At 35.8% G+C, this 25,348-nt stretch overlaps 1 protein-coding gene across 1 annotated transcript in view; it reads right to left on the bottom strand.

The window, feature by feature from the left end:
• The window catches only part of SDCCAG8 (SHH signaling and ciliogenesis regulator SDCCAG8), a 113,206-nt gene that overhangs the window by 79,916 nt on the left and 7,942 nt on the right, over positions 1 to 25,348 (bottom strand). Inside the window, exons 2-11 of the mRNA XM_075707547.1 lie at positions 21,912 to 22,070; positions 21,721 to 21,803; positions 16,619 to 16,732; positions 16,080 to 16,205; positions 15,645 to 15,785; positions 14,200 to 14,264; positions 11,607 to 11,795; positions 9,298 to 9,436; positions 5,162 to 5,314; positions 2,697 to 2,831 (exon numbers count right to left, since the gene is read on the bottom strand). Of these exons, the coding sequence (XP_075563662.1) occupies positions 2,697 to 2,831; positions 5,162 to 5,314; positions 9,298 to 9,436; positions 11,607 to 11,795; positions 14,200 to 14,264; positions 15,645 to 15,785; positions 16,080 to 16,205; positions 16,619 to 16,732; positions 21,721 to 21,803; positions 21,912 to 22,070 (1,304 nt within the window). The remainder of the gene's footprint in view (positions 1 to 2,696; positions 2,832 to 5,161; positions 5,315 to 9,297; positions 9,437 to 11,606; positions 11,796 to 14,199; positions 14,265 to 15,644; positions 15,786 to 16,079; positions 16,206 to 16,618; positions 16,733 to 21,720; positions 21,804 to 21,911; positions 22,071 to 25,348) is intronic.

Genomic DNA, 25,348 nt, shown 5'->3' with positions numbered 1-25,348 from the left:
ACAAAGGCAACAATTATTCTCTGCTGTTGGGACGTTCCTTATACTACCTCCTCACTCCTTTCCACCTGAAGGCAGCTGAACTTCAGAGGGTCTGGGGAGGGGTTAGGAGAAAGAAAGAGAAAGAAAAACAAAAAAACCACACCAATCCCTCCCACACAACTTTCACTAGTGCTGTGCAGGGATCTTATTCTCCCGTTTGCCTATCTAAGACTTTTAAAGGATTCTATTTGATCTTGTCTGTTGGCAATGGAGAAAGATGGTGGACAAGCTGTCCCCTTTTTGTCCTTACCCTGTGCAATCACCTCCAATTTGTGCCTCTTCATTTCACTTTAATTAACCAAACATAAATACATGCACATTCCCTCATGAGAACACAAATGTGTTTACTCACAGCTACTCTTAGAGGACTTTCTTTCCAGCTCACTGTTTCCCTGCCCAACTTATATTCTTTCACCAGACTTGCTTCCTAGATGTGCACACTTTTAATTTGCTGCTACAGTCCTCTGTGTTTCTCAACAATCTCCTCATACACATTCTACAACCCACATTAATTTCTATTTTTCAGTCTCATACCTCTTCTCATTTTCACTATTTTTTTTTTTCTTCTTCTTCTTCTTAAAAAAAGGTAGGGTAAAAGTAAATACGCACACTGCAATCAAATCACCTTAGGAAAAAACCAAACCAACTGTCATAACTTTAAGAAGCATCATCACTTATAAATTCAAAGGACAGCTTGTGAATTTAGCCCAGTTGCAAACAACCCAAGGCAGCAAATGTTCTGAAGAATGGCAAAGTTCTAGAGCATTATCTTTTTTCAATATTGAAATATCGTATGCAACTAAAAAATCCTCAGATGCAACTGCATGGATTGCCAACCCTGTCTTTCTACCTCCTCCTTTCTTTATATGAAGGATATGTAACAAAGCGCGATATGTCACTTCCTCCAAGCAAAATTAAAAAAAAATACAGCCATCCTTGCCTTCAGCTCCCCCAAACACCATACAAAGTGAATAACGCAGAAGAATCAGCAGATGGTGCTGTCCTAATAATGGATTTTTCAGTCTCCTTGTAGTTCAGAATGAAGGAAAAAGATTCTCACTCCAAACTTTTTTCCCTGACTTCTGGTGCATGCAGAAAAAAATATTTCAGATAAAACCCAAAAGGAAAGATGTTGCTACTTGCTTTTTTTAATAATAGCAAACTGAGTTTGGAAACAAGGAGTCAGATTCACAAGCAGGCATAGATGTCACTTACATAGTCAATGAAAAAGGTCAGGGTGATGCACATGATCCCGACAGCAAAAATGGCCAGGACCTTGCTCCAGGATGTTTGAGACATCTCAGTTCAGGACAGGGACACAAATGCAGTTTTCCAGTCTCTCAGGACAGTGCAATAAAAACACAGCATAGACTACTGCAAGGTGGCCACCTAGTCAACTTTGTATTGATTGACATTAACTGAAGCGGGGACTGGAACCACAGCGTCACCTCTCCTGGGAGATTGCTTCAAATTGGTGGGCTACAAAATTGTTCTTTCCAGACCAACAGATATTTATACCTACTACTTTTTTCCCCCCCACCTCCCCATAAGCGGTGCTAGTCACCTGTGAACCCAGCCTGAAAAACCAAAAGTGTGTTTCAGAAATGGTAAATCAAACAATTTTGACATTCTTAAAATGCTCCCTCATTTGTCTTTCAGGTGAAATGGAATTAAATTTTCTAGTAAGTTTGGATGACTTTTTGCTGTAAGTTTTCTGCAACACTTTCACCTATTTCTACCAGCAGGGACAGCAGAGGAAAACAGGAACTGATGAAAACCTCTCCAGAAGCCTCTAGAGGCCTAAAGAATTAATTGCTTGCCAAAACCTTGCAGTTAACAACTGCGGAGGTACGATTGGCCCTGGGATTATTGGTAAGATATACAGATGTTTCAAGAGGCTTTAACAACTCTGAATTCTCAGATTGTCTATTCTATAGAAATTTAGCATCCCCTCATCTTCATGAAGTTGTAGTTATTTCTGTAAGAGGTGAATGATGAAACTAAGTGAATAAAAATAGTTACTTTAACAATGTGTCATTTCCCAGCATAAATTTTGGATGGCAATTGTTTTTGCTTTCTCATGTTATGACCCACATTAAGGCTCTCACAGGTTGATAAACATATGCAAAATAAAGCACCCAGAAGTGATACACATAAACAGATAGATGTGAAGCTGTAATTCTTAACTGGAAGAAAGATCTCTTTGTAAAAGGCATCCTGTCAACATTAATGAGTAAAACAGTACACTGCATACCAATTCTACTGGAAAGTACTTGAAAAACAGTGATTTGATACAGCTCCCTTTTTAGCACTGCATATCCCAGAGGTAGCAATTACTGGACAGGGTTGAATACTATGGTGTCTCATTCACATGAAATGCAACTTTAAACAAAACACTGGATTGCAGTTTTAAAGAGTGATTTGCATAGTCTGTGAGGTAGAAAGCTTAGCTTTTGCATCTTCGGGTGACTTGGCAGACTGAAAAAGTTATGTTGTTACTCGTAAAACTGCGTCTCTGGGATTTTCAGATGAAATTTACATTTATCACACGTTCTTTACCAATAGAGGGGAAAAATGCAGAAACAAAAGATTTTTCACCTTTCAACTCACAATGATAAGGAAAACCAACCCCAATACTCATTTATAAACGTGCCTACCTTATTCATCTCCATTTCATGAGATGCAAGCTGATGTTGTGATTCTTCTAACTGGTTAACTAGAGAGTTCTTTTCCCTTGTAATTCTCTCTACCTGAGCCTCCAACATGGCCACATTCTCAGACATGGCCGTCACCTGCAAAAAACCCAGGAACACTGTAATGATGCAATTTGACCAACCACAGATCGAAATCTTGTGGGACTTTCTCCTTGAAAGCAACTGTAGTTATGTAGCCAAAATACATAGCATTAAAAATAGAATAAAAATTTAAATATATGCAATAAAAATATAATAAAAATATAAATTAAAATATAGCAGAATATGGCTAAATTATTTTAACAATAGCTTCACTATGTTGAATTAATTTATCATACAGCAGTTTATTTGAAACTTTTCATTAACTGGACTAGTCTCCAGGACTTGTTAGTATGGACAAAGTGTCAGAAGCAGCTGGTTGCATTAGTCTTGCAGCTGTAAGAGTACTATTTAACACCTTCTTATCCATCCTTTATGTAGATTGATTTAAACCAAATCACGTTCTCCCACGTAAAGAAAATTGTCATTGCAACCACAGATCATAAATTAATTTTCAGGTTCAGAAAACATGTCAGCACTATAGATCAAAGCATGATGCTGTACAAAAATCATATTGGAATAGTATGTTAAAAATTCAAATGTAATTCAGATCAAAATTTGCTGAATGGTAAAAAAAATGTAACAATAAAAGAGAGACAGTGACCCTTCAGCTATTTAGCCCAGAAGCTTACTAATATAAGTGGAAATAATGGTGTCTGACAGTTCTAGGTTAACTTACAGGAATTCAAAGCCAAACCTAGAGAATTATATATTCATAACTATTTTTTACTCGTTATACATCCACCTGATTTATGGATCATGCCAATTCTCCCCTTCAAAACAAATCACTTCATAAAGTAAGCATTAAAATATTCATATGGAGGTTGACTTGATGCACAGTATACCAGTTCTACCATTTCATTTTCCTGAAACATAATAGTAGTTAATCACATGTAGATGTAAATCACACATATAGATTATAGTTTTCTACAAAGTCATCCCATATCTTTAATTACCAAGCATAACATAATCATATTGTCACTGTATGTTGTTTAATGTGTATGTAGGATTTAAAAAAGGACTACAACTGCTCAAAGTGGGAATCAGTTCCAGTAAAACATCTCAGTGGGTGATGAAATACTATGTGATGTGGTGACAATAAGGAGTGAATTATTCTACTAGCAAAAGGTATGAAATGCTTGTCTAATAGGCTGTATTTTGGAGTGCATACTCTGCTCTAAAGCAAATCTGTAACTAAACAACTAAATGCATAACAAGGATAACTTCCAATAGATAGCAAAGACTCAAACTAGGAGTCGCTAAATAATGTTTCACTGTCTCCAGTATAAGGTTAAATTTTTTATTTCAGTTTGCCCTGGCAACAGATTTCTGATGATCAACTTACAACAGTTCACTTTCTTAAATATCACTTAATCCCTATCACTGCACTTATTTCCTGTTTTAACATCTGGAACTGGACTCAAAGGTTTTGAATTCCTGTAGCAGCTTCAGAACTTCATTCTACCATCTCATAAGACCAGAAATACAACCATATCACCACGGTCCCCTGTCTAGGCTAGTAGCTTTCCAGCCATTTCACAAGCAACAGCACTACTGAAGAACCTCCTCTTTTTTAAACACTTAAATAGTTTAGCCTGTTCAGTCTGTGCATGAGGTTTCCTCTGTAGATTCCATCAGGCAGAAAACCCTTATGTCTTATACTCAAATTACACTAGCATCTAGAAGTGTAGAACAAGGTTATCAGGGCTCTGTTGTGATGGTCACAGTATAAATGATGAGACAGATTCTGTCTCAAAGAGTTTATAAACATCAGCAAAAATGGAAAAAGAGATTCCAACACATTTCTGCAGGTGAGCACATTGAGCATATGATAAGATCACTCTGAAAAATACCATATTAAATGCAATTATGATACTGTAACTAATATATATGTGACACTAACATTATTATATACATATACATGAGCTCAAAGTAGCAAAGAATCCTAATTTTGACATGTGCAAACTTCTGAATGCTTGACTTGGCAACCTAAATAATAATCTTTATAAGAAGCTAGGTACAAACCTTGCATCACATATTGCTTAACCCTTTCCTACTTTGAGAAAGCGCATTAGAAAATATGCAAATTAAAATGAAGTGCCTAACATCAACAACTTAGTATGTATCTAGTGACACAGCATAAAACTCCGTTATTCAGACTGAAAGGATCACTTTAAGACACCTGCCACTGCTTTAAAGCAATGGTGGAAGTGATTTACTTGAGCTCTCAGATCCAAAACTGAAACAAAATGAAAGACAAGCAAACAGAAAGTTTAAAGAGGACTATACGCTCATTGTAAGACACAAATAGAAAAAAACCCAACTCATACCATTGCTGCCAAGTCCTCTCTTTCCTTCTTCATTTCTTCCCGCAGCGCTTCTTTTTCATCAGTCCTTTTATTTAGCTGGGCAGCTAACTCCCTTTCAAGACGATTCTTCTGCCGTTCCATCTCACTTTTCAGCTGCTCACACTGGACTAGAGCCTAAGAAAAAGAAATATTTGAGTGGAAGAAACCTAAAATTTTAAAGAAACATGGTATTTATCTAATGCCTTCAGAGAAAGCAATTTACTATTAGAAAGGACATCTTTCGATTTTTTCCATAGTTATTATGATGTTTATACAAAAGAAGTGTGATGTTTATACAAAAGAAGCAGCGTTTATTCAAAAGAAGCGTGGTCAGCAGGTCGAGGGAGGTGATTCTGCCTCTCTTCTCTACTCTGGTGAGACCCCAACTGGAGCACTGCATCCAGCTCTGGAGCCCTCAGCACAAGAAAGACATGGACCTGTTGGAGCGGGTCCAGAGGAGGGCCACAAAAATGATCCGAGGGCTGGAGCACCTCTCCTACGAGACCAGGCTGAGAGTTGGGGTTGTTCAGCCTGGAGAAGAGAAGGCTGCGAGGAGACCTTATTGCGGCCTTCCAATACTTAAAGGGGGCCTACAGGAAGGATGGGGACAATCTTTTTAGCAAGGCCTGTTGTGACAGGACAAGGAATAATGGATTTAAACTCAAGAAGAATAGATTTAGACTGGATATAATGAAGAAATTTTTTACAATGAGGGTGGTGAGGCACTGGAACAGGTTGCCCAGAGAGGTAGTGGAGGCCCCATCCCTGGCAACATTCAAAGTCAGGTTGGATGGGGCTCTGAGCAACCTGATCTGGTTAAAGCTGTCCCTGCTCACTGCAGGGGGATTGGGCTAGATGACCTCTAAAGGTCCCTTCCAACCCAGAGTGTTCTATGACATACCTTACTGTGTTAACATCTAGAATAGGACTAACAAATTGAAAACAGATGTATATGTTTGTATGTATAGACACACCTTACTGTAATTTATAAATCTAATTGCTTTTAGAAGTCATGGCAAAGATGGAAGCATTTTTCATAGTACATTTTCCAAATAAGTAGCTGTTTATCTAAAACTAAGGTGATTATTTGGCTTGCATTTAAAATTCCTGAATGTACATCACAGCAGCCTCCTATGTACACATAGAATCAGCCTCCAATATTTGACTCCTTGCAAACATTGTGGTTACTGCCTAACTGCATAGCTGAAAGAAAAATAAATAAATAATGTATGCACTTCCACTTGTTCTCCCCTTGAAGTGAATTACTGAGTGCAGAAGGCTAAGAAGAAACCTGAAAGAACTAAAGATACAAAGAAACAACTTTTTTTTTTTTTTAGTTTCAGGTTTGTCAAATAGAGAAGATGAATTCTACTGAAAATTCATAAATGCCCTGCTTAATTTGAACTGCTAAAACACAGGTTATGTGTTTGCTATCAAAATAGAAGAAACATAAGTTCATATGCAAGAAGCACAGTAGACGCTATCTTCTAAAAAAGCTAGGGGAAGAAAAAATTCTATCAATTTATGCCCCTGTATCCCTGCCAAAGGGACAGGAGTTAAGTGTTATGTCAGTTTAAATCAGAAATACATCGCTCCATTAAAAGTAAATCAAAGTATTCAAAGCACCCTAAAGGCAGCTTGCTAGCCCATTAGTAAACTAGATTTCATTTCATCATTTCACTGATATTCACCATATCCTATTTCAAGGAAGCTAAAGTAACCTCCTTTTAGGAATCCTACCTTATTACCCTTTGTTTTCAAATTAGTTTTTTTAAAAGTGCTTATTTTTCTTTTACTCAAAGCCAATGCCCTATATGCAATTTCTTTGGTGTTGGGTTATTCATGAGAAAAGCAAATTAAAACATAATTTTTAGAGAATGCTCTAACAGCCTCCATTAGTTTATGTCAATTCTGCAGGACCCTCCTCAGCACCTCTTTCCTAGCACAAGTCTATCTTGGTGAGGGAATCCCTCTGTTGTTGCCTTGAATCCTTTCCTGTTGGAATTTATCATCAGCATCAGCAAACAATTGTCTGTATAAGACCAGTGTGGTTTGGTAGACATGCAAAACAACGCAACTCTAGAAGAAATAAGTTCCAAGAAGAAATGTGTATTTTGTTAGCTCCACTGTTTTGGCTACATAATTAGCAGTTCAAACAATTATTCTTATATGACATTTATGTTGAAACTACATTCCTGGATTTGCTTCAACTATGGAAGTTTAACCTTACCAGATCTCCTCCTTACTCTATGTAATAGGCAAGAGGCCACAAACTACAGAGACAACCAAAAGACAAGAAAGAATGGTGGTTTTAAGTGATAAGCACCTGAGTTCAGACTTTCTCTCAGCAGGGTGATGGAATTGCAATTAAAACACATTGGGTTTGCAAATGCTAACTCCTCACTCTTCTTATGTGGACTATTCTATTGGATTCCATGAGAATTACAAAGAAAAACAGCACTTCACCTTAAGAGTAGAATAGGACTGGGAAGATGGTTTGTACTTGCCAAGAGAAATACCAGTACATGTAAAAATGCAAAATTAATGCAGCATATGTAAAAATCTTTTTTCCTGTTCCTTCGTATTACAACAGTTTTTGAGCATAGAAAAACAGACTACTATTCAGTGTTGTATACAAATACACAGCACTTTACATTTCCTTGCTGCAGTGAAGATGATGGCCACTAGAGACCCTACAGAGCTGCTTTCTTCATGTGGCAGAAATAGTATAGGTACCAAGACCCATTTTATTAAAGGTTCTACTAATTCATCTTACGAAGTTTTAGTCTTAGGCCACTCTTCTAATATGAGCTACACTGAATAAGACTTTATTGGGATTTTCTTTTTAAATATTAAAATACACCAAATGAAAAAAGAGGAAGACCAGGTAACTTCACTTTATTGCACAGAGGAAGAGTATTTTGTGCAGTTTTAAATAGCAGTAAGTGAATAACATTTCTGTCAGACAACTGTAGAACCCATCCCCAAAAAAGTAAACAAGTAAGCAATTTAAAAATTTAACACCTCAGGGACAGGATGTGACAGGTGAACAGCAGGCTCAACAGAAAGAAGGATTCTTTCTCTTTGTTCAGTAAAAACCAAGGAGCTATAATACTCTGAAGTTAAATTTAACAAGTACATAGGATTTCCAACTCTCATTATTTTTTTTCCCCCCACTGTTTGTAGTTAAAGACCCTACACACACACACACACACTCTGTCTTACAGCATTGGATGAATAATACCAATTGGATGAATAACACCAATCTCATCAGTAGAACAACTATATCAATCTTTTCCACTACTAAACCTAACGGCATTTCATTTAAAAAAAAAAAACAACCCTCTCTCAATTCCATAGTAATTCACTAACAATACAGTAGATGTCACTAAGTATCAAGGAAATAATTTAGGTCAATATCAGTTGACTGTACACAGTAACTAGGGCTAACATAAGCATTAGATCAAAATTGGTTTTATCATTATTATTTACATAGCACCAAAAACTTCCTGTAGGTAGCATCAGACAGGACTTCTCATCTTCAAAGAGTTCTGTTAGCTGATCAGTTCTTGCACTGTTCTCCTCTGAAGCAAAAGAGTTGTTTGTAAGCATTTTCAGTATTCTTTCCAGAGTAGCTCAGAAATGTGATGTGAGAATTATCCTCCTACATGTCATGAATGCCTTTGAAAATTCTACCATTCAAGTTCTATCACCTAGCTGGGAAACTACGTCAGAATTTAAATAATGGCCTAAGAATGCAACACACCCTACAGCCTTGATGAGATTTAAGAACTCATAGAATCATAGAATGCTTTGGGTTGGAAGGGACCTTGAGAGATCATCGAGCCCAACCCCCCTGCAGTAAGCAGGGATTGAACCTGTGAACTTGGCATTATTAGCACCATGCTCTAACCAACTGAGCTAACCCAGCTGGTCTCAAATACAGAGTTCATGTTACTGCTCTGAAACAGTTACACAGTGCAATCCTTTTAAATCTACTACATCATATCAACATGTGATAAAGGTCTTATGCATGTATTCTCTCATTAGCGTGAAAACTAATTAACATTTGCAGTAGATCTGAATACTGAAAAGCTCTCATTTCTTTACGAATTTACCTTTGTTTTTTCTAAATTGGCCTCTTCTGCCATTTGCACAGCTTGTTTAACTTGCTCACAAGCATTAGATTCCCTTTGTTGCATTTCTTTCATGTTTCGTCTCAGCGAAACAAGTGCATCCATCAAGTCATCTCTTTCTCTGCATATAAAGAAAAAACAGTTATTTCTTCTATATCTTTTCTCAAGAGAAAAAAACCCCAACAAGTATATCAAATATAAAATGTTAACCGATAAAAAGACATACGGGTGGTAAGGGAAGCAAGACTAAAACCAGCATGGGTTAAGAGTGAAAGACAGCATACTGCTAACTTGGCAGGTATTAAAAATACCATTTGCTTGCTGACCAGTCCTTCACTTCAGAAGGATGGACCATTAGTGAAACTGCCAGTAATGACAGCAGAGCTCAAGTCATAAGTATATTGCAGCTGAGCAACATTGTGTTGGCATTACAAAATGGGGATCCACGCTAATTAAAAAAAAAAAGGCAAGTTTCTGAAAAAACAGATTGAAGCAATATGAAATTACACTGTCATTAAATGTGAAGAAATACAGAAGGAAAAAATAAAAGGAAGGGTTAGGTTCAACAAGTAATTCAGATCACTAAGTGTATCAAATGAAAATCAACAGCCCTTTGCTGCAAACTGGAACTAAACAATAAGACTTCTGGTTTCTGCATCCCATCTGAACTTTTGTTAACTAAGAAACTGAGATCTATACCAAGAAGTGAAGCACAGTCAGTAAAACTGTAATATTAAACTTCACCTTTTCACTATTTTGATATGTTGAAAGCTTTTAAATTATGACTATAATTGTCTGTGTTTTAGGTGCAACTAGAGATTCTGGCTGAAAACTCCTGTGTTTGGTTTTGGGTTTTTTTTCCTTCATGTTGTGTGGAATGATAACACACTTGTACTTGCCGGAGAACTAACAGTCATATTTTGAAATTTCATTTCAACAAGATTTGGACAAAGTCGCTTTGAAAATCCCTACTGAAATATCTTTGTTTTTAATAAGTTGCATCACAGGAACATGTAGCTTTCAGATTTTGTTAAATCTCAAACCAAACTAATGGTTTAAGAAAGATAAATAGGTCAGCTCAAATCTTTATTTCAAACTGCACTATAATACAAGATGACAAGAATGTACTGATTTATAGTTTGTTCATGTTTTCCAGTGTCTGTGACAAATAATTACTTTTCTTACGAAAGCAGATTTTGAAACATGACTTTTCAGCAACAGAGAGCTTTCCCAGAAAATTCTTGGACTTAACAATAGAAAAAAAATACATATATCCTGGCAAAGGCCATCTAATGAATAGAGATAATATCCATCTGACAGACTATATGCACTATGTCCCTTCAGTCTTCTTGCTTCTAATTGACCCACTACCTCACCTCCAGCAGGCTTATTCTAAAACTCTGGAAATCCTAAGAAGCTTCAGATATCTTGCAATAAATAGATGTCTGTTAAACAAACTTTGAGAAGGCTGCAGTATCGCATCATTATTACTAGCAAGTAGAAAGGGAGAATTTTTTTAAGATGGTTGACTAGCAGTATTTCTTAAGAAAAAAAAAAACATTTTCATGCTGTTGGGATTTCTGAATTATATATATATTATATTCAGCCTGTATAGCTGTTTTTTAAAATAATTTAAATAAAAGCTACAATTAACAAAAGGCTGCAGCAAATAATTTCATTTATTTTTATCCAAAAGAACTTTTTTCCCTGACTTTTTGTAGTTAGGGAGGAGCAATGCATCCTATCCCAAACACCTGACCTACCAAGCAAACTCAATGGGGGGGAAGGAAAAGAAAAAAAAAAAAAAAAAAAAAAGATTACACTGCTGGTGTATCCTAAAAGTTCCCCAAATGCAAGAAGAATAATAAAGTGGAGCCAGCAAAACCTCAAACTACAGAAAGATAAGGAACTTTTGCAGGAAATAATAAATCAAAATATATGGACTTCCATAATATTTGTTCTGACAGTAAAGGGTTTGTTTGTACAAAAAGTGAGGGAAACAGACCATCAACAGTCTGATTATCTGGACAGCCCAAGGTATCATAATTAGAAGATAATGACTAACATTCTTTCCCAGTTAAAATAAGTAGCAAAACTACCATGGATTTCAAAGTGGTTGGGACCTACACTCATATTCTGCCATTGATTTTAGCATTATAACTTCAACTTAGGACTACATTGTTCTGCAAGCGCACATCTCTCTATAAATGCAACCCAACACATTGAGACTTACATGGTTTAGTGTAAGCAACTGTACTTTCAATGAGAAAGTAAATACCCCCCAAACCTACTTTGTTACTCTCTCGATGGTCTGCATGTGAACGTTAGAATGAGTCTGTGCAAGAACTGCCTCATGTTGTGCGCATTTCAGACACAGACCACCAACCCGACTAGAATTTGTGGCTGAAACAAGTGACTTCTGGTGTTTTAGCCTTCCTTCCAAATCTTTGCATGTCTTCTGAGATTCTGAAAGGTCTTTTCTAGAAAGAAGAAACAAAAAATATTATTTGAACAATCAAACTTTTCTGCAAGTTCTATTTATATGCATTATATAATTAGAGATGCAACCTAAAAAGAACTGTAAGAATGCCTGTAATGAACATTATTTTTACACATTTCAGCAACCTAAGGAAGACTTTAACAGAGAAATAATAGTTGAATTGCCCAATCAAAATTATTAATAGACAAAACAAAGTTATATTAATTTGTCCCTTCCCTCTGTAGTATCAGAAAATAGTGAAGTTACACAGAAAATTATTAGATAAAACTTGTAGGCTTATATATTGTCTGAACAGAGTAAAGGATTCATTAGCAAGAAACACTATCATATGTATAAATATTTCAATACCCCCATCTGATATTTTTTCTGTTTTTCTTGCTAATAATATCATCAACTTCACATTTCTTCTCTACTCTCAAATTAACTGTAAAGTTACAATAGAAAGATAAAGTCCCCTATGCTCCTTAGACAAAATCCAGATGTATTCAGCATATTTGCTTTGAGTGATACGCAGAAACTTGAGGTCAACCACACCTCCAGAAGAACAGGGTAAGTTTTCTACTTGTCTCTGAATTTTTTACCAGGTGCTCTGAAGAATTTTCTCCAGAATTTCTGAGCATCTGTTAGGCCAGGGAGAGCGCAAGCGGTAGGAACGCTGACATCAGGAAGTTCCAGACAAACGCACACTGTGCACATATAGATCAATTTGACAAATTGTGCAATGAATCCAAAGCTTTTGGTTTGTTATGCAGGCCATCTGGGCAGCATACACTTAGTAAGTCTGACACATTCTGGTTGTATTGGATTTACTGTGCACATGATATGTACACTGCATGAATGCTTATTTCCATCTGGGAAATCTTCTGTGCACTTTTTCCAATTTTAGTAGTTGGTCTATTAAATATAATCCACTGTAACCTGAACAGAATTTGGTCTGCATATATTCTTAAACAGTCATGGTACAACAGACCTATTGTTAGGAAATCTTGGACAGAAATCAGCAAGTCCTACATAAATTCATGCTTAGCGTTAAAAATAAAGATAGTTCCACTGAAAGCGATGTAATTTCCCACTTTAATTAAAATTTAGCAAATGCTCAAGTGCTTTACAGAACTTACAGTTTGAAAGATCATGCCCCTTAGGAGAAATCAAGAGGCTGAATACTGAACTTGTAGAAATTTTCAGACTATTTTAGCCTCCAATATTTATTTCTGAGTGTATATTACACCTCAAGCCAAGTGGGGGAAAAAAAAAGAACCCAACATTTACTACATAGCTGAAATTTAAGATCCTCCTTTATTTTCACTAGCACAACTGGCTTTGCATATTTAAGATTTCACCACTGCAGATGAGATATTTAAACTTGTCTCCCTACCAGTAACTTTTCTTTTTTAACACACACACAAAAGTCCAGAATTTTCATATATATGAAACCACAGTTTATTTAGGGAAAAACATAATTAAACAGATTCAGCAGCAGCAGCATGAATACAAGTGTACAGGGGGAAGTTTATTCCAGAACACCAAATCATAAAGTGGCTGCCTCTACCTCTGTTTTTCCATAGTTTGCTACCTATTCAAACCTTTAATATTTTGAGGAGTACATGAGGACTTATTTTCAAATATTTTTGTGTTTAGAGATATGCAGGTTACATGACTGGAAACACTGCCTGCATGCTTCAAAACCATGTTTTCCTGCTCCAAAATCATTATGTGGTCTAAACAAGTTCGATGCTTAAGACTTCTAAAACTTGCAATATAAAATATTAGTAGAAGAAAACTAATTATGGCAGAGCTCACAAAAGTTAAAATTTAACTTCTCTTTTTTTCTTTGATTGGTCTACCTTAACAGACATGATGTTTCTATAAAGAAAAAGGGTAAAGAAAATAAAGACATTTTATATCAAGTTGTAATTTCTATAAATACAATCATAGAATCATAGAATGCTTTGGGTTGGAAGGGACCTTTAGAGGTCATCTAGCCCAACCCCCCCATGCAGTGAGCAGGGACAGCTTTAACTAGACCAGGTTGCTCAGAGCCCCAGCCAACCTGACCTTGAATGTTGCCAGGGATGGGGCCTCCCTGACAATAACTCAATTGAATTCATAAAATTTATATATTGCTAATGTTGCTACATAATAGCAACATTATGTTGCTACATTATAGCTACATTATATTGCTACATTACAGCAGTACATTCACTTTTCCTACATTTATATTTGAGAAAACTTCATGTAAAACCAGCTTTCAGGGACACTATCAGAAAACACAACATTCAGGCATTCCCTAACTTAAATTTAAATTTAAGAGTGGTTCATGTTGCTATGAAGTGATAATTTATTAACAATAATTTTAAGAAAAAAAAATAAACATTTCACTTTACCTTAAAGACTGTACTTGAGCATCAAGGATATTGACTTTTTCTTGATAAAGAAGTTTTAGTTTCTCCTTTAGAAAAGATGGGAGAAAACAAGTGTCTTTTGCTTTCTTCATGATGCTGTCTTTACAAATAAATCTAGACATTAGCCACATTCATTTTTTTCCCCTGAAGATATAAACTTGTTGAAACACCAGTGTCAGAGAAATCTAAATATTTCACACTTGTGGAAGTCTACAAAATGAACAATCCTCTCATTTTCTTATTTCTATACATCTTGCCAGATCCTCATATGGCAAATTGCTTCAGCTCCAACTGCAGCCCTCTGCAATGATTTACATAAATTGATGATCTTGTCTCGAGTTTGCTCTTACTCTCCCACAAGTCAGCAGAAATAAAGAGGAATTCTGAAGATCTTCAAGTAGACAAGCTATTCATTTATAACACAGTGAGCTACTCTTATTACCTGGTGAAGAGCTATATATATTAATCAGCTACACCAATGTTAAACACAATGGTGATAACCAACCAGATAAAATGCCAGAAATGTAGCTCACTATGATGCTTCGAAAGCAGTCACAATCAATATGATTCTCTTGCTTTAAATATGGCAGATGAAGGAAAAGTGCAGTTATTGTAAAAACTAGCTTTCAAACAACTGCAGGCATTAGAGATCACTGAAGAGGTGTTCAGCTCTAGATGAGGCACAAAACCAACAAAAACATATTTTGCTGGGAAAAATTAATAAATACATATAATTACCTTGAAGAATTAAAGTACCCTTTAAATTCCACAGCACACACATGCACATGGATAAAACACATCAAAACTTTCAGTTAACCATGTTTTTCCCAAAAGATAGCAATGCTAGCCCATTAATTTAGAGAAAAAAATTTAAGAATATCTTCCCAAACTAAAAATACAGGATAGAGACAGCATCATCTTTGAATCACTAGGGCTCTTCTGTATCTCTAAAAGCACAAAATGTGTAATTCAGCTCAGGGAATACAGACTGCACAAAGTGACTTTTGTACCTTACTCAGCCTGCACTGCTCCAGGAGCGAAAAGGCTCATTGCAGAAGAGCTTGCCTGGAGGGCTGCCTAAATGACACCAGCTAGTTCCCACCTGCTTGTGTGTTATGTTACTGCCCAGAATCTCCAAAGTACAGTAGAGCCATCACTGACAGGACATTCTTAAAACAAGACTTATCTCTGGGAAGTCAACATCTGCAGATACAACCTGCCATCATGTCTAACTGGATAATAATATTAATTAGGATATAATGAGAAGATGAGGTTTAAGAAAATAAAATTTGACCTCAGATTAAGGTTCAGTCAACCAAAACTCCTCCTGTATGTCTGTTACAAAATTAATCATCAGAACTGCAGCAACAACAAAGCACCAAAAGGTTTTGCAAAGGTATGACTCTGCAAAGAAAGTTAATACCAACCAGTTCTGCATGCCATTTTTCGATTTCTCCAACAGCTGCTGTAACAAAAGCCTGCTCTTTGTTATGTGCTGGTGATGGGGTGACAGGCTGATGCATGCTACAGTCATTAACACCTACAGGCCAGGAGTTCTGAGTATTTGCCTAAAATAAAAATATTAATGCTTCAGTTATGTAGGCTGTTTTTTTAAACAAATATTAATTATATAAGTATTGAATCTTAGAATTTTCATTATCATAGAATATAAGAACCAATACACAAGTTATTTAGGTTGGCAACCTACGATAATGATGCTATACACAGAAATCCATGTTTACAAACTCTCATTAAATTTTGACTAAAATTCAGTTTGCAGATAACCATTTATATAGCCTTCCTTAGAAAGAATCAGGTCCCTGAACACTGATTAAAACAGCAACAGAAAAATAAAAACTTACTGAGGCATCTAGAAGAGTTTGTTCTCTCAACAAATGTTCCGCAGTTAAAAATTTCAGTTTCTGATGGAGTTCCTCATTTTCAAGTACAACTACTTGTACTCGATCTTTCATCCCAGACAATTCCTCCTACAGGATACAGGAACTGCATGTAAAAGGCTCCTTGTGATGGCTACCAACATTTAAATGTATCTTGAGACCAAAAGTCTAGATAAACATTCTCAACTATTTTAACCCTTTTAGAGAGAACAAGAATATTTAAAAGACAGATTTCGTTATATGGGAATTCAAGCTACAAAAATACTTCTTGAAAAAAGTTGCTTATTTGTATTTGTGATATGAAGTGAAAATGTCTTTGAAGACCCTTAAACGCTACAGAGGCACCATGCTGTATCGTAAGGCTCAATATCTACTGAACAGCATTTGGCTCAGTTTTGGTCATTACAACAATCAATCTCAAGACTAACTGTAAGCTGGTTTTAAAGCAATTCTTCGTATTTAGGGGACCAGGGTTTTAGTAGGTAAAATATGTTGTCTAATACCTTGCAAAACTTCACTTCTGCTTCTAAATGGTTAATGTACTGTGACTGATCATTGATTATAGGAACGAGATCAGAAACGGCTGGTAAGTCTCCAGTTGCAGCTTCTGGTGGTTTCTGAAGGAAGTAAAGAATAGTATGTGTTATTTTACCGTTTTCCATTTATTGCAGTAAGATGTTGCTGGCACACAGAATACTATGTACACTTAATAAAAAGTCACCAAGTACTGGATCATGAGGAAGGGAGAAACAGTAAGAACTTAAAATCTTTAATATGAAAAGTAAGTATGTCACTTCTGCCAAAATATACAGATGCTTGACTAACCACATCTATAAAGCAGGATTAAATCATATCCACAAATCGATTTGTACATGAAATTCATACCGCTACTTAACTGTATCATCCATTTTAGACAAACAAAAGAGGGTATTTTCTTCTCTGTGAAATGAATATAGAAATCCCTTGAATTTTAACGAGTTGTGGATATGCATCAAAGGCTACTCCTCTAAATGTTCATTAGCAGTTGCTACAAAAACACTGCTACATCTGCAATTTTAATACCTCCATAGAAACACAGGAAACTGTGTAATAGATATTACATTTATCAAAGAACTTGATTACTGATATTTTAAAAGACAATTCTAAAAAGCCTTTCTGATTACCCTATAAATAGGTAAAATTTTTGATAGCCTCACAAATAACTAAGAGGGTAATGAAGGGAATCCTTGCCCATTTGAGATAAACAATTACATCTCTGCCTTGTTCAGCGAGATTTAAACAGGGATTAAACTTTTTGCAAAATGTGAAAAACACAATCGCTATAACTTTACAATATTTACTCCTAAGAATACAGTACAGATTAAGAATGTAAATAGATGTTATTAAAATGCCCTTAAAATCATAAATGAAAGTTTCCTGAAAACTACAGCCTCTCTTTGATCCTATTAGTAACTAACAGTCCTTGTCCATCTAATAAAAAGGACTTATTTAGAGTTGATATAACAAATATTTTATAGCATAATAATTTATTTAGTTCTAATGAAGTATAACATACTTTAAAATAATTTTAATTGAGTAACAGTATTAAACGCAAATATGTTAATCTGCAATGAAACTGCCTTTGAATAATCACAAAAATACTTAATGGAGTATCTACTTGCAAATTTTTAAAAAATCAGCTACTATCAGATCCTCACTCGTCCTCTTTATGTATTTCAACATTGGTTTACTACCTTAGTTTGGTATTCCACTATTGCTAATTTCATCCACAGAAAGAACTAAGTATAGTCTCATGCTAGGTGACATACATTAACTATTTTAATTCCTGAAGCTGAAAGAAAGTGTATCAATACAAGCCACAATGTTTTTGTTTGTTTGTTTGAAAAAAAAAAAAATTAAGACAGACAAACTAGGACATGTTTCTCAGTAGAACATATATCCTCTTATACAAAAGATGTCTGTGTTTTTCACCAATTTACTGAACAGTTTTACTCCATCTGTAATAGAGTAAATCTCCCTTCCTTGCATTCTTTTCTAGTAAGGATACAAAATTCATACAGCGTTGTTAATGCGGTCCTCTCAGAGGAACAACAGGTACATTTCTAGCATTAGTTCACTATTCTGGATGAAAACAAGTATCGTTATGCAGATCCCTAGCTAGTTTTGAAACTGATACAATTCTAACATCTGTGATCTTGGGTGAGCAAACATACCTTTCTGTGCAAAAATATTCTATTATATGCTTCTCAAATATACTTAAAGTCTTAAAGATCGTAGAAGTAATTTTCAGGAACTAACTGAACGGTTGGACTCCTAAATCTCCTAAAAGATTCAGAAATCTACATCTTTGTTTTTAAATATTTTTGAAACATGAACCATTCAAAAAAACCCCCAAAACGCAAACCAAGCTACTAATGGCTAGCTATTATATCTACTAGTTACCTTATCTACAGGTTCTGCCAACAAGGCATTAAGATTCCCTGTCCAACCTTTAAAGATAAAAATAAAATCCACTAACCAGAGTGAGAGGCAGGTTTCTAGCAACAAAAGCCTTCCTGTCAAATTATACCGAATATAAATATTGGCTGTATTAAAGGAAGGACTCTTAAGAAATCTGGAACTATGATTGTGGAGACAAATGCAGGGTCTTCCAGAACCATCTAGAAAAACATTTAGAGAAGGGACCTGAATTTGCAATGTATTCCACGTGGCTCAGTGCACTTAAGTTCCAAGTTCTATTGACTCAGAATTCACCTTGCTTTAATGTCTGTTAATCTCAGCTACTTTATAAAGTTTTACAAAATGAATCACACTTGTTAAAGTATATATAACGTAGTGATGATAATATTTGTAATTCATCTTTCTGTTCCGCTGGCTCCTATTCATCCCTCCCTCTTTTCTGAAAAAGTAATAGACCCCCTTGCAGCTGCGACCTCCAGCTGCCTCCCTGACACCACAGCAGCATTCAAAAATGTGAAAAACTCAATTTCTACTCAAGTTTTTTTTCACTGAAAACCAGTGCTAATGTTTAACCTAAGAAACTTGAGAAACATTGGTGTAATGTATACAAGAAGGCTAAAGAATGGTTTCACTACAAGGAAAACAATACATAGTATATTTTCCTCAACAGAAAAAGAACAGAGGACTTCTTAACACAATTTAATCACTCACAGCACCATCACTGGGATATTCCTTTATTTAGAAGCCTCTACCTGCCCGTTCATGGGGCAAATGCCTGATAGATAATTTGTGATCTATTTCTTTTTACCTTTTTTTACTACACAATTGTTATCAATTAATTATAATTAATATGGGAATTTTTCATTAATATTCTGAAAACATAATGTGAAAGAACAGAGGTCAAGGGAGGCATATATTTAAAGTCGGCCAAATATTAAAATCAGAACGGAAAGACACATCTGATCAGTATGAATTACCAAACATTTATGCTCAAGTATCAGAAATGCTGTTCACATTTGCATTCTTAATATTAAAAAGTTTACCATATAAACCCAAGTGTTTATAAAATATAAATGCTTGGCAGTTTTAGAGGCCAGCATTCTACACGGTGACAAATAGTTTTGCCAACACCCCAAATAATTTGGCCCACCTTGTACTTTTCCAGAATGCCTCAAATTTTAAACCTCTAAACCCCAGAATTAGACGCTCTCCTGCTGGCAGTCTTAAATCTGCTGCTCTGTAAACTGGCAAGAAATCATGGGAAACAGGAATCAGTCACAGCTATAACAACAGTGTCAGGAACCCAGGCTGGGTGCAGTTAGGTTAGCCAAGACCCGGTTTGTAGAATTGCAGTTGTTGTATGAAGCAATCTCGCCAGGCCTTGACCTCAGATGATGAGGTAGAGAGCAAAAGGACAATCTCTGCCCAAACATCCGGGTGTAATCAAAGGCAAGACATACTCATTTGATATCTATTGCAACTTTTATCAATGGGCAAGAGAAGGGAATTTTAAGACAATGTTATTTATATGTATGAAATGCTGTAAAGTTTACTAAACAGTATAGTTTCTGTGAAATATTGTATTTAGCTATAGACACACGCAGTCATCTACTATTCAGTAGTCATCAGCTATTTCAGCATAATTCAAAGCAAAAGGTTAACGTTACTCATAATCTGTTTGCTTTCCTTGACCTTTGGGGAATCTGATTCTTCTTATACAGGAAGCATTTCTGCAGTTTCCAGCAAACCACGAGACAAGCTCGTATTTTATAGGGGTTTGGGATTTTTTTTGTGTGTGCGCGCACTTTTGTACTTCCACATTTTTTGAGCTTTACACTTTGTCTTCAGAACACTTTCACATCCTGGTTAGCAAGCAGATGGAGGACAGCTGGGAAGGAGAATAAGGCCACGACTTCATAGAATCCCTCTCACTGGAAACTTCAAGAGGAAGACATGGGACAATGCCTTATCAATACAGTAAATTCCCATCTTTTCTCTGTTTATTCCTCCATCCTTTAATCCACTTCCTGAAAGCACTATCACGTTTCTTAGAAAAAGTATCCTGTCTTCTGAATTTTTCCACTCTACTAAAATTTCCCACTATAAGTAGAAAACTTTGACAAAGATGGATTAAGATGCTTTCCCTCCCCTCCAAAGACTAAATACAAACTGATACTGATTCATGTCATGTCAAAATCAACCAATGATGCACCATTCCCTTGAGCTACAAAACACCAATTCTATCCTGCACCATTATGAGGCAAAAGTACCTAGCAGGACAATCAGACTAAACTTGTGGATTTTACAACATTCAGAAAAGTTGAACTTTAAATAAAATTTCTCAATGTCAGAACAGAAGAGCTAGGCTCATTACACAGGCTCGAAGCAACACAGCAGGAAGATAGGCTTTAGACTGTTCTGCTGCTACCTCAACTTTGATGGCAATGAGTTGCTTGTCTTGCTTAGTATAAAGCAAAAGTAGCCAGTGGAGGCCATCAAAAGAAAAAAAATGGAACAATGCCTTTGAATTATTTTCCTATAGGGATACTAGTATGTAGCAGTTGCTCTGTAATTGAACTGTCCATTGCACGTACTTTGGCGTAGTTCTGCTGCAAGAAGGCTAAACCTGAGAAGCCCATTTAAGGGTATAAACTAACTTTGACAGAGACCACTGCATTTTGGCAGAGAGCTGCAAGACCTGTTGTTACATGAACATCTCTAATCCTCTAAAGAAAAAGCATGGTTACAGCATAAAGCGGCCTTTCAGAATCCTTACAGTCAAAGGAAAACAGAGGCTGCTTTTACAGAAATTTGTCCATGTAGTCAATCCCAACTGTTTCCAAAACAAAAAGAATGAACTTTTGGTGGAAAGAAAAAGATGAGAAAGCTGAAAGCAATGCGGACTGTGACCCACACTGCATGGTCAACAAAAAGAGGAGAAAAGTCTAAATCCTGTATTATAAATTCATTTTTCTTCTGCTATGGTCATAAGCATACCAAGTTCTGGCCATAGCCTCAGGAATCTCCTACATTTCAGAATATAAAAACGATTTGGTGCTTCTTTTTCTTCCTGGATACTAGAAAATTGATCTCATCATGCATGCTGTCCATTCAGACAACACAAAAGAAACAAGAAGAAACATACACAGAACGACATCTTCTTCCTTGACAGAGAGACTTCACTTTCCATTCTTTCTTGATGTTGCAACAAAATTTTAAGTTGATTAACTAGGAAGAGAGAAAAAAACATTATAACCAAAAAATATTTACTTTTTTCATTGAAATTAGTATAATTTCCAGCAAGTTTTAGACTCTTTGCTTCCAGAGTAATCTTACCTGCATGACTGTGCTGCAGTTCCTGCCAGGCTGCATTCCCACTGTCACCATTTCCCCTGTCCACAGAGGACTGGTCAAATCCAACTTCACCCTCACCCTTTGCAAACTGTCTTTCCTCCAAGGCATATTTCAGTTGATGGATGCTTTCGCTAGCACGCTCTGAAAAAAATCACATCATTAGCCACAATAAAAACCAAAGTATTTACTGACTGATATTTTAAATTTGCAAAAAAATAGGAGAACTAAAAGCATTTAGCATCTGTCTAGCTTGACTACTTGATCTAAACTGAGCCACTGGAAGCAATTACCTAATGCAAACAGCCAAAACAACTACCTTATGTCACACTTTGCAGAAGAAATCTTTACTACATTTTCAAAGAAGCAGCTATAAATAGCATCTTAGCCCGTCAATACATTAGGACTCTGCAGCAGCACAAGTAATAATATACTTGACCTTAAAATATTTCCTAGCATACACCACTTTGCTACCTTTCAATGAACCTAAAGCTCATACTATATTTCATACAATGTGCAGGATTGGGCACCAAGAACAATTCTAATTCTAATCATTCTAATGATGCCACCACACATGACAAAGCAATGTATAGCACAACTAAAAAAATATTTGACTAAATGAAGTAAAAACTCAGCAAACTGAGCCAACATAAACCAGTGATTAAATAAAGACTGATGACTTCTGAACAAGTGTGAAAACTAAGTAACAACACTCACCATTCTGGAGAAAAAAAAAAAAAAAAAGAAAAAACGCTTTCCAGATAAATAAAAATATTTTTATGAACCCTCTCAAGAACTGACTTACTGGAGGGTGATACAGGAATGGTCTTTTGTCATTTTCAGTATTTTCTTATATTCCTTTTTTTTAAAATTTTTTATTTGATTCAGCTGACTTCATAAAAATCAAAAACTTCCCAGTCATAAATACCAGACCACTCTGATATAGCTGAACATTTCCAGTATGCCAGAAAAGAAACTTGAGAGATTTGCAGCTGAGAGATGACAACTGGATTAGGAATCAGAAAATATGGGCTTGATTTTAGATAATGAACTAGAACAAAAGCTAGATATGCATTTCTGCCTTCACTTTATCTTTTTTAAGTTCACATCATCTTGACTGAATTTGGGAAATAGATTTTTTTCCCCCCAATATAATGGTTTTCACAGTCCTTTTCAGTCGTCTTCTCTGCTTGGTTGTAACTTACCAATAGCTTATAAAATATAAATACCGCTCCCCCCCTACCCCCCCCCCAAAGCATTATATTTAAGAACATGGTTGTCAGTCCAGTATGCCGGCCATCACTCGCTTTTTAGCAATGCTAGTTTTTAATAAAAACCTGACCTGTTCCTGACCTATTAATCTTCTCTCGCCTTTTTTTTTTTTTCTCACACTTATTTTTAAAGCCCAGTCATCTTATGACTCACGTCACCTCTCTTGATTTTCTGGTACTGCATCCTTTAATGAAGTTAATGTAAAAGATGACATAAAAAGCACATTTTAAATAGTCGTAATTTATTATAATAAATCCAAATACAATTCAGAAGGCAATGACTCAAAAAAGAGGGGTTTAGGTCAAATATTTCTCTATTGGCATACTTAAGCTATTCATCTGTTCTTGAGCATTCCAGGATGCTAGGAGGGTGGGAGAGCTAATTGAGAAATGGTAGAAGTATCTCACTGATGCAATGGCTTAAACATTTAGCAAACTATGTTGCAACTAGTTGTTGCCAAGAAGCGTTCAATGTCAGTTAAGTTATTATGTGGTGTGTCATAGCAATAAAATTCCTTCATTTCCCCATTCACTGTAGACCTCTGTCAGAGAACCCCAGAGTATCAATATTTGTTCCGAAGCCAGTGAAGAACAACAAACCAAAGCAAACCAACACCAAACAGGCCTGTATGAAGGTTCTCCTAGAACGTCTCTCTCTTTGTAATATTGAAACATGAAGTTATTACTCTACCCTTAATTGGTTTAGTGGTGGACTTCATAGTGTTAGGTTAATGGTTGGACTGGATGATCTTAAAGGTCTTTTCCAACATAAATGATTCTATGATTCTATTGCAGCTTCTGAACTCCAAGCTACTACTTATCCTCAAAGATAACACAGATCTTCTTACGCTATGTCATCCTCTTTTTCCATAAGTATACTGGGCAGTAGTAGTGAAACATATTAAAACACATTAAAATCATTATCAATGGCACACTGATGTCTACTTTTCTTGACTACACTTTCCTGCCTCCGCAATAATATCCCATTTTCGAAAGCTTCATCACATATTTGCCAAAGTTTTTTAAAAGCTTGCTGATTTCCAAATTACAAAAGTTGCTGCCATAAGCAAAACACTCACCACTGGGAAACTGGGAGTTAGGAGTTTTTGATGGTCTGTCTTTACATTCAGTAGACACCGAAGAGCTAATATTTACTTCAGTAAGAGTTGAACTGGGTGTGTAAATGGGAATAAGTACATGTAACATTTTTTTCCTAAATAAGGGACATAATTTTGGGCATTAGAATAAAGGAAGACACATTACCAAGTGGAAAGATCACATTTGTTGTTTCTGCCGATGTAAAAATATTATTTTTAAATATGAAAGAAGTAGACAGAACCTCTGTGGATGCAAACTCCTGGACACCAAAGAACCTTTGCTTAAAGACAACATGATAATTTTGTAATTAATTTAGAAGTCATTAATTTTTAAGTGCTCACATATTCAACCTAACTTTTTCAGTTAGGCCATTCCTGTAATAGCACATTTAATAGAAACAGGGCCTCAGTAAAAACATACTGCAGAAAACTGCTCGCATGAAGTACTGTGATTTGCATATCTAAAATTCAATCAGCACTTTTCTTTTCTACATCTTAACAAGACTCTATGAATAAAGTCCAAACGTGTATTTCTGTTGTATGATAAAACTTCACTGATGTGTTATTTCCTACAGGAACAGCTGAGGCTATAAAGGAAATTGGACTTATCTGGATTAAAACTTAAAAAAATAAATTTTATTTACTATAAAGCTCTTTGGTTTTCAGTGTTTAAAGGATCCAAGATGATTATGAAAAATGACAAGCTAGCAATAAAACCTGATGGATCAAACCCACTACATCAAAAAAAAAGATGCAACTGCTCCACAAAAATGCTGTCAGGTTGTCAACTATCATGTATAAATCACAGGCAGTACCTGGCACAAGGGACAGGCAGATAAGTTATCTAGTGCCTTAGCAATAGCATAACTGACCAACCACCTAAGAGAAAGACAGACATTACTGTTTATTATTTCAGAGACAGAAGCAACCGGCGATCCTAACCTGGGATCAAGACCATACCATTCTAGATACAAAGATATACCTCAATTCATCTAAATGTGAACACGACTTTGGACTAGATTAAGTTAAGCATAACGCTTTAGACAAAACCAAT

Source organism: Pelecanus crispus, chromosome 3, assembly GCF_030463565.1.
Source record: "Pelecanus crispus isolate bPelCri1 chromosome 3, bPelCri1.pri, whole genome shotgun sequence".
Classification (NCBI taxonomy): domain Eukaryota; kingdom Metazoa; phylum Chordata; class Aves; order Pelecaniformes; family Pelecanidae; genus Pelecanus; species Pelecanus crispus.
The sequence above is the reverse complement of the archived record's forward strand: the minus strand, read 5'-3'. Positions and strand labels throughout refer to the sequence as shown.